At 38.1% G+C, this 10,050-nt stretch overlaps 1 protein-coding gene across 2 annotated transcripts; it reads left to right on the top strand.

The window, feature by feature from the left end:
• Positions 1-218: 218 nt before the first annotated feature.
• Positions 219-9,002, top strand: LOC311089150 (uncharacterized protein). 2 transcript variants are annotated; one of them, XR_014607641.1, is made up of 6 exons: positions 219-280; positions 4,113-4,294; positions 5,842-6,367; positions 6,448-6,624; positions 7,796-7,967; positions 8,479-9,002. XR_014607641.1 is itself a non-coding variant. In XM_084123629.1 (5 exons), exons 3-5 carry the CDS (start codon positions 6,019-6,021, stop codon positions 7,834-7,836), a joined length of 567 nt encoding a protein of 188 aa, XP_083979755.1. In that variant the 5' UTR covers positions 219-280; positions 4,113-4,294; positions 5,842-6,018; the 3' UTR covers positions 7,837-8,344. The 2 variants fall into 2 exon arrangements, 1 of the variants encoding a protein (XP_083979755.1); XM_084123629.1 differs by lacking the exon at positions 8,479-9,002 and having other exon boundaries at positions 7,796-8,344.
• Positions 9,003-10,050: the final 1,048 nt, after the last annotated feature.

Below are 10,050 nucleotides of genomic sequence, written 5' to 3'. Positions count from 1 at the left end.
TTTTTTTTCAAAATTTGTAAATTTATGCAAAAAGTCACAACTTTGCCAAATTACATACCATTGGCATTAAAACAGCCAAAATGGTCAAAGAAATAAAAATGAAAAGGACAAAAATGTCCCTAATGCAGCCTAAGGGTTAATAAAGTAAACCTAACTCAGAATTTGGGCTCTATATGAGTTCAGTAATTCAGGTCAAATGATTGTGAAATAATGATTATGTTAAAACACAACCAACACCATCAGATCACCTTTTCTCGTTGTTCATCTGGTTATAACTCAGGTACAGCAGCCAAACTCAATTCTAATTTGTTAAATTTAATTAATAATATTGCTTGTAATCTGTTGCCACAATTTTATTGATTAAATATAGCGTATTCATTTTTACAGTGGTAAAGAGATTTGGTAATTCTGGTAATGGTTTTGAGATTTTAAAGGGAATTTTAAAGGGGTCATATAATGGTACATGCACTTTTACAAGTTGATTGTACTGAAATGTGTGTTGGCAGTGCCTGTACACAACCATCATAAAATGATAAAAATCCATCCAATGTTTTTTTTTTAATCTTCTTATATGTTTCCTCCTGTCTCAAATCAAGCTGTTCGATATTGTGACGTCACAATATCGACGCCCCTCCCACGATGGGTGATTGACAGCAGCGTTTCAAACACAGACCCGCCCTCGCGCCCTCGTGAGCGAGCTGTCAATCATAGCACGCGCCGACGCGCGTTCATTGTTGATAGCTGGAGTGCTGAGTAGAATGGCGTCTAGCGATTGTGGTGTTCTGTTCTTGGGTGTAATAACGAACACAGCAGTCATATTGATGATGTTTCTAAATACGTACAGCTGAAGACGCAGTGGCTGAGTTTGTTTTCGAAGGGAATATTCCCCACGATCAACGTCAATGCTGTCATGTTTGCGCGAATCATTTCACCAGACTGCTTTACAAACGAGGGTCAGTATAAAGCTGTTTTTGCTAAGAAGCTGCTCCAGAAAAAAGGATCAGTACCAACTATTCGTGTTCCTGCTGAACCCCCAGAAGAACAAGTGAGTGTAACGTTTTAATGACCTTTATATTAATCTTTATATTAATCTTTGCAAATAGCTTGCACGCTTCACGATGAATGTGGCTATTTTTACACTCAGGGTACATTATCTATGTGCGACGTTCTCAATATAATTCATAATCCCACGTTTATAATGAACAACGCGTTATGGTTTTTGTATTATTATTTTAAACGGTGTACGCACAGAACAGAGGGGCGGGGTCAGCAAAGCTCATTATCATTTAAAGACATGCACTGAAACGGCGTGCTGAAAACAGAGCTGTTTTTGACCAGGTAAATGAGTGTTTTCTTACAATACTAATGAGAATTTTTAATTAAAGTATATTACAAACTTTTAATTTAGACCCTAAAGAATCATATTAGCTTGTACAAAAATGACATTATATGACCCCTTTAAAGGGATTAACTTCACTGCATCATACCGTTATACTTAGTATTCATATTTTAAACACAAGCTAAACCAGCTAAAATGTTCCTTTCTAAAAAAGAAAGAAAGCCTACTGTCGCTGTAACGATGCACACGAAAACGAGGAATCAAACGAAAACAAATCCAACTCGGTAATACTCAAGAAATCACAGGAATAAGCAAAATAAGTAACACAACCACGTTAACGTCATCGACGACACGGAACAGACAGAACTCAGGGTTTAAATACACAGGGAGATATAATTAACAGAACTAGGAACAGGTGTGGGGTTCATTAACAGCCATGAAGGACTATAGGGACACAGAACACAGGCAAACTCCGTCCACACTCAGGCGTTTTCCAAAAGTTTCTAATCCACACTGAAACGTGGGAAAAATCTAAATTCACCTTACAGCGCATGCTTAAAACCTCACAAAAGCTGTTGTTCCTCATGGAGATCAAATATTTTTCCAAAATTAAATTTTGTCCCCATAACGTATAGGGAATACCTGAAACACACACACACTTGCATATACGTGTAATGATTTTTATACTGTACAAACTGTGTATAGTCTATCGCCACACTAACCCTACCCCTAAACCTTCCCATCACATTTTTTTATTTATTTATTTTTATTTAATTAAATAAAGGACACAGGAAGTGTCCTCGTAAACCACGTTTACTTTGTAATACCCATGTCATTATACACATTTGCGTCCTCATAAACCATAAATATACAGAACACACACACAAAATCTGTAGTAACATTGAAAGTATGCAAATTCCGTTAAAGGGTTAGTTCACCCAAAAATGAAAATTCTGTCAGTAATTACTCACCCTCATGTTGTTCCAACCGCGTAAGACCTTCGTTTATCTTCGGAACACAAATTAAGATTTTTTTTGATGAAATCTGAGTGCTGGATCACTTCTCCATAGGCTGCTAGGTGACCGAAACTTGCTGGCCCAGAAAAGTTATTAAAGGCCCAGAGAGAAGGAAATGAATAGTGGAATAAAGTCGTTATTTTTGTTTGTTTTTGCGCACAAAAAGTATTTTCGTCGCTTGATATACTTAAGATTAAGCCACTGTAGTCACTTGGACTATATTAACGATCTCTTTAATAACTTTTCTGGGCCAGCAAGTTTCGGCCACCTAGCAGCCTATGGAGAAGTAATCAGCTCTCAGATTTCATCAAAAATATCTTTAATTTATGTTCCGAAGATGAACGAAGGTCTTACGCGGTTGGAACAACATGAGGGTGAGTAATTACTGACAGAATTTTCATTTTTGGGTGAACTAACCCTTTAAGGTGAGCAAATGATGACAGAACCTTAATTTGTGGGTGAGCTATGCCTTTAAGTCTTGTTCATTAGGTCTCTGTGTGCAAAAATAGTTTGAAGCTAGGCTATATTTACTAAAGGACACAATTCTTGAACCGCCTGTTTCTGAATGTCGTGGCTAATTATAAGTGTTGACAATATATAGAAGGCATTCTTCTATGTGACAATGATAACGTGATGTGACAGGACAAAGTTAGAAGAGGTTGATTCACTTTTCACATGTACTGTACATTGATGGTATTGTTGTTTACTTTTGGCTGTCTCTCTCTCTCTCTCTCTCTCTCTCTCTCTCTCTCTCTCTCTCTCTCTCTCTCTCTCTGTCTCAAACCTCCAGGGTTCAGAGTGTGTTTTTAAAATACACACTCCTTTCTGAATTAAATTTTAATATATTGCGTCCTCCTGACGGAATTTGAATTTGATTGGCACATGGTTCACCACTGTCCTGCGTTGATTAATTCAGTCTTAATCAAAAGCACAGATTTAATTTAGTATTTGATCCCTCTGTTGGTCCCCTGTGCATACTGAGAGAATGAAGATGCCTTTCTAAATGCTGGAACAGATCTTTGTCAGGATGTATTTTATAATGAATGATTTTACAATTGTAAAAATCTAACCACAACAACAACAGTTTTCACTTATAAACAGCTTGCTGAGCTTGGTTACGTCAGCTGGACATCAGTGTTGGTCTATGTTGTTTATTTAATTGTGCATGCTCATTTCTTCTATTTTTACAATTGGATTACCTTTGCTGACACTCACTTAAAGTGAATTAAAAAATCCTCATTTTTCATTTCATTAAACATTTACATGTTTGCCTAAATTCAGCATTTAAGTTGATTGAATTTTTATTATAGAATAGAATTTATCGGAATTTATAGTTTTGTATCCAGAACCTGAAAATAATTGTCAGCTTTTGCAGTATTGGCAATAACTTTAATATGCATACCTAATAAAAAAAACTAAAGTAAACTAAATCTAACTAAACTGTCAGAAGTCAAAATGTCTTTTGCTGCTTTATTGATTCAACTTCATTTGACGAATTTTGCTACATTGACACATTTATTGAACTGAAATTAATCAACGTTGAACTGACTCAAAGTGAATAATGACACTGTCTACTGTAGAGCTGCTTAACTTAACTGATCTTATATCACAATAGATAGAACTGAATTGTTGAACTGAACTGAATCGACACTGAACTGACTTCAGCTGAATGTCACTATTGTCTTTTTGGGAGCTTCTTTACAGCAGAATTGAATTCTGTTTGCATCACTGATCATTATTTTCCTGTTCATCTTTAGATCACATGAAAGGGCCAGGTTCATCATTACCTCTTGGAGGGAAAGGATACACTTTAACAGATGCTTCCCGGGAAGATTAGAGGGGTCAAAAATCTAATTTTTCTTATCTAAAATTGTGAATGCCATGAAGCCAGGGCTTTCTCCCCGGAGCTCCGGTTAGCCTGTGGTCTGCAGATTTGAAGGTGAGTGATGGTGCTCATGATTTAGCACAGCAGTTTGATGACATCTCTGTCCCGCCGGCGCTCCGTTGAGGGTCATTTGTCAGACATGAGTGATGCTTATGAAGGGAACGAGTGTGGATTAGACATCCCTCTCTCCACTCAATGCCGCACTCTTCCCTGGATCTTTTCTCTTCAGTTTTGGTGTGGGCAAGCACTCCCTACATTTTCTTTAGAAAATCTGGTCGCATTTCATTTTACAGTACGTGCACTTATGTGTACTTACCTAAGAAAGTACTGAGTGATATAATGTAACTACATGGGTTAAGGTTAGGTTTAGGGGTAGGTTCAGTTCAGGGTTAGTATACCTAGTTTTAACCAAGTTATTTTACTATAATAAGTACATAGTATGCACATGGGGAACAGGACTGTAAAATAAGGTGCTAACGAAAATCTTTCTTTACTTTATTTCTTCTTTGCCATCTTCATTCATGGCTTTGCATTGATCTTTGAGAACTGTCAACCAGTGAGTTCAAAGCAGAAGTCATAAAATAAATAAAACATTTATGTTGTTTTCTCTCTAGCCCTGTGCAGACTGTGTCATGGTCACTCATTTATGCCTCGTTTCTACCGATCGGTACAGGACAGTACAGTACAATACGATTCGGGATGCTAAACCCTGATCCGGCTTGTGTTTCCACCGCCAACAGTACTCTTACTTGATAGGCGTGGTGTATGCCGGAAAGTAGCGATCAATGTCATTCTCGCGTGAAGAAGAAAGCAACACAGTAAACAACATTGGAGGACATACAGCAGATCTTGTTCTTGCTTCTCGACATAGTCAAGTGGCTGTTTGTCACAAGAAAAAATGGTATTGTGTTTTCAACTGTATTAAAAAATAGCGTCATTCCCCTTGTAGCACGCGCAAGTGACGATTTTCTGTCAACCAATCAACGTTCTGGTTCTGCAGTGAGTCTAGCTCCACCCTTTAGTACCGCCGGACTACTGTGCTAGGTTTCCCAATGGAAAGGTCCCAAAAAAGTGGTAGGCTACAGTATACGGTTCAGAATTAGGGTACCATTCACAACTTCTGACAATGGAAATGGCAAAAATTGCATACCGTACTGAACTGTACCGTACCGTACCGCTCGGTGGAAACGAGGCATTAGATTGGAGTGCAAATCAGTGTCCCAATACTTACTTAAAGTCACCATGAAATCTAAATTAACAAATTTAATAATTTATTTTTGAGTTTTAATTATCAAAATCAGAATTTTCAATTGCCAAGTATGCTTGCACATACAAGGAATTTGTCTTGGTAACAGAAGCTTCCAGTGCATAGACAGAATGACAGAATACTGTATATAAAAAATAGATAATAGACAATTTATGTATGTACAGGTATGTTATATACAATGCAAGGGAATGTGAATAAGAGGTATGTTATGCTAAATAAATATGAGTATAAATAGTGTTGTGTATTGCATATGTTTATTGCCCAGTTGGGGCATTTAACTGTAGATGGCGTATGGAAATAATCTTTTCTTGTGCCTGGCTGTCCTGGTGCTCAGTGCTCTGCAGCGCCGACCAGACGCCAACTGTACAAAGAGGAAGTGGTCTGGATGTGAGCGGTCCAGAATGATTTTGCCTGCCCTTTTCCTCACTCTGGATGAGTACAGTTCTTGGAGAGTGGAAAGGGGTTTACGGTGATTCTCCCAGCACTCCGGACGATCCGCTGCAGTCTTCTGATGTCTGATTTGTTAGCTGAGCTGAACCAGGCAGTTATAGAAGTGCAGAGGGCAGACTCGATGACTGCAGAGAACTGTGTCAGTGGCTCCTGTGGTGTTCCTCAACTGGTGAAGGAAATACAACCTTTGCTGGGCCTTTTTCCACCGTGGAGCCTATTTGAGTGTCCCATCTCAGGTCCTGAGAGATGGAACCTAATTGACTCCACTGTTGCCATTGTTGAGTGGGGGGAGTGCTGGGGGGTTTCTCCTATAGTACACTATCATCTCCTCTGTTTTGAGCTCTTTAACCTCCTGTCTGTAAGCAGACTCGTCACCGTCATGGATGAGGCCATAGACCACTGGTTCTTTGGTGAGTTGTGAGGATCACTGTTGAGTCCAACTGCCTTTAATTTAAAAAGATAATTGTTTGTTTTACTCCCGTTTTCACAGTTTCCCCTATTAAAGCCAGTGATGTTGCAGGATGTTTGGCTGAGGGGGTTAGCCTGATGTCGTCATACTCAGATTCTAGTCAGAATATGAGTCTGATACTGCTCCATTGGGCTGTGATTAAGGAGTATCAACCGAACCAGGAAAGAAAATGCCCCTACAACCAATTAGAGCAACGGAGTAAGTGACGTATGTTCTTCATTCATCTTTCCGATCGACAAATGCCTTGATCGTGGTTCTCTGTTCCTCTTTTAAAATTGATGCGCTGTCGATATATTCTATAACAGACGTGATGGCGGAATCTACACATCTCAATTCTCCAGCGGCAGTCATCTTTGTTGTAAACGAATTCAACCCAAGCGCTCTTTGGTGACGTGGATGATTACGTTACTGTTGATCATCTGTCCATCATCGTATAAAGCCCGCCCTGACAATTTGATTGGTCCGAACAGCTCTGGTTCAAGCATAGTTTTAAAAAAATCATGTTTTGTCCCGTATTTCTTCTTTCCTAAATTGTCTTTGCTATGTGATCATATAAAAGCGAGTAGCTGTCACGTGAGAATAGCCTAATCAAAGCTAGCCAATCTCATCGTTGTATATTTTGGAGAGCAAAATTACCATCCAATCACAATTCGATTAACTTGCAGTTAGTGAAGGCGTGATATTAGAGAGTGTGAAGGAGATCAAGTCATATGTGAAGATGTCAAAGAAACGGGTGTGTACATTTAACGAGGATCTTCAAAAAGAGTTTATCAAGTTATTATGCTCAGTAAGTTGTGAAAAAATAACTCAATGTGGTATTGCGGTGAATGACACACCAGAAGCGCTCTCTCAGACAGCGCGCCATCCCGAATTAATTTATCTTTGTGCCTGAATGGTCAAATACAGACACAGTTGTCAAAATGCCCATCACGTGGAGTATCTCATGTAAATACAGTCGGTTATTATGGTTTAAGTGAACATAAATATTTCAGTGAAAACCGGTTATGTGTCAGTACATTAGATCCTAGCATTCAGTATTAAAGTGACAGCCTGTCCATCCCCATGAGAAATCTGGTCACCCATACCTCTAATACACTGTTCTTTCTATCAGACGTCCTTACAGAAAAGTCACTTGCTGTCACAGTTATACACTTGCATTGTGTGGTGCTTTTTCATTGAATGCTGTGACAGAGTCAAGGTACATTTACCCTAGTTGTTAAATTAGAGAGAGTATCATATGAATCATTTTGGACATATAAATAATACATCCAAGTGGATTATAAAAAAGAGAATTGAAACATCACTCTCAGAGGAATAGTGTTGTAAAGCATAAGATAAAACATGGCTGTGGTGGTGTGTTCATTTCCAGAGGCTTCCTGGAGTCCTGACAGCCCTATTGTTTACATATGATCTACAGCTGCCAGTCGAAGGCCGTTTACATTTTTTTAGCGTGACATCACTCATCCGACCAGGGAGCCCACTGATTGGCAGGAGACTTCATTTCTATACGCCTCTCTTGTGAATAATTAATCACAGTCTAAGTAAGTGGAGCGATTAAATATTAACCACAAAACACACTATTTTGGTCTGATTTTAAATGCACTTCTGGACAGGAGAATCAATGATTATGGACAAAACCACACAGAATACGTGTGTCTGTGAAGAAACTGTCTTCTCTCTCTGTTTCTGTAATAGGGTCTTTGTATGGAAATGGTACCAAATCTATTCATTCACCGTGAACTAACATGAACAAACAATGAACAACTGTATTTTTATGAACTAACATTAACAAAGATTAATAAATACTATAAAAATGTTTTGTTCATTGTCAGTTCATGTTAGTTAATACACTGACTAATGTTAACTAATGAAACCTTCTTGTAAAGTGTTACCCACAAAATAAAGCTATAGTACATTTTCCTGCATTTCAAATTCAATTTCAACACATCTGTGCTTATGTTAGTTCAATACTGTTCAGCTGATCCTCAATCCCAGGGTTTTTGTTAGCCGTTGGTTCCGCTCTCTCTTCCCACTGTCTCATTTCTCATGCAGATAGTCGTCTGTGTTGGTTTTCTCCTGCATCTATTTGGCAATAGAAATAGAGATGGAAAAGCACGTCGGATCGTGGGGACAACCACAGCTGCGCACTTCCCTTCTTATCCCTTTTCCGGCTTCTGTGTGTGCGGGCCTCAGAAAGCAATCTCACGTTAATGAAATCACGCGCGCACACATCCACCTGGCCAATCTTGGTGTAATGAAGACTGCTCGCACACACACCTGGGCCAAGGAGGATCGAGATGGGCCCGGACACCACAATGTTGGCAGGCCGTAGAGGAGCTGATGCAAGGCACAACTTTCCCCGCAGGTGTCTGTTTAATTTAAACGAAGACAGAGACGCCTGCTCAGGCCAATCAGCTGATTGGCTGATGAGAGGGATTCTAGCAGACGGCAATATTTAATAAAGGTACAACCATAAAATTGAATCATGGACCATCAGCTGTGCTGAAAGTAATTATCTTTTTCCTCAATAATTAGATTTTTTTTAAAGGACTTTTAATATTTATATAGATTTTTTTTTCATTTATACTTCTCTGAGAGTGATTTTTAAATGTATATTTACATTTTCTTTCTATATATTTTATATACATATGTAATTTCAGATAGACATTATTCAACATCATGTTCAGGTTAATATTTAGTAATCAAATAGACTTTCTCATTAGCAATTTACAGTATACTTATTTCAATGACAGTTTGGAGCATCCTGATACACACACAATTACACACACTAGTTTCCATGTTTATGGGGACTTTCCATAGACATAATGATCTTTATATTGTACAAACCCACCCATTATTCTGCATTTTCACTTTTTCAAAACACTTCATTTATAAGCTGTTTTCCTCATGAAAAAAAAAAAAAAAAAAAAAAAAAAAGGTAAGGTTCACATAAGGTCAACTTTACTGGTATTACTATCCTTGTGTGGACATTTGGTCCCCATAGTGTAGGGAATACCAGGTACACACACAGTTACAGAGATAATTTAGAACAAGGCATTAACTTAACTTCTTAAACCCTGATCCGACTCCTGAAAATAACATATATATAGTTGTAGCTCACTTCAGTTTTGTCCCCAATGTATTGCTATAAGTATATTTACACACACACAAAATATTTTCATGAACAGCTATAAAGTTATAAAGAATATATTTTATTGTGTCCTGTAATTTGTATTACTCCAAAAATGCCCTGCTTTCATGTATATTACAAAAGGTGCATTAATTTTGAAGCTATTTTTAATCCAACACGAAAGCATGTATTTAATTTCCATTTTTACTCAGGTCCCACAGCACTGCAGAATTTTCACAGAAACAGAAGTTCACAGAGAAATGGACTTTTACCTAACGAGTTGAATTTTCATTTGTATAGGGAGGCCATTTACGTTTCCTTGGAATTTATTCATTAAACATTCAAAATTCCTCAAGCATGACGGGAGAATTACGAATTAAGATATCAAGATACCTGATGTGAAGCAAGACAATTAGAAACCAGACCCTCGTTTAACAAGTGTTCGGTGTCTACCATGTCACAAGGAAGGGATTTTACTGAACATTTTGAAATTG

This window comes from Abramis brama (assembly GCF_963993115.1).
Source record: "Abramis brama genome assembly, chromosome: 9".
NCBI classification, from domain to species: domain Eukaryota; kingdom Metazoa; phylum Chordata; class Actinopteri; order Cypriniformes; family Leuciscidae; genus Abramis; species Abramis brama.
Note: the sequence above shows the minus strand (reverse complement) of the source record. Positions and strands in the feature narration are given on the sequence as shown.

Excerpts from the sequence above, each read along its gene's own strand:
- LOC311089150 (XM_084123629.1), top strand. The coding sequence starts at position 6,019 with ATGTCTGATTTGTTAGCTGAGCTGAACCAGGCAGTTATAGAAGTGCAG. Across the intron at positions 6,368-6,447 it reads CATAGACCACTGGTTCTTTG|TTTCCCCTATTAAAGCCAGT; the intron begins GTGAGTTGTGAG and ends CCGTTTTCACAG. Across the intron at positions 6,625-7,795 it reads CAACCAATTAGAGCAACGGA|AGGCTTCCTGGAGTCCTGAC; the intron begins GTAAGTGACGTA and ends GTTCATTTCCAG.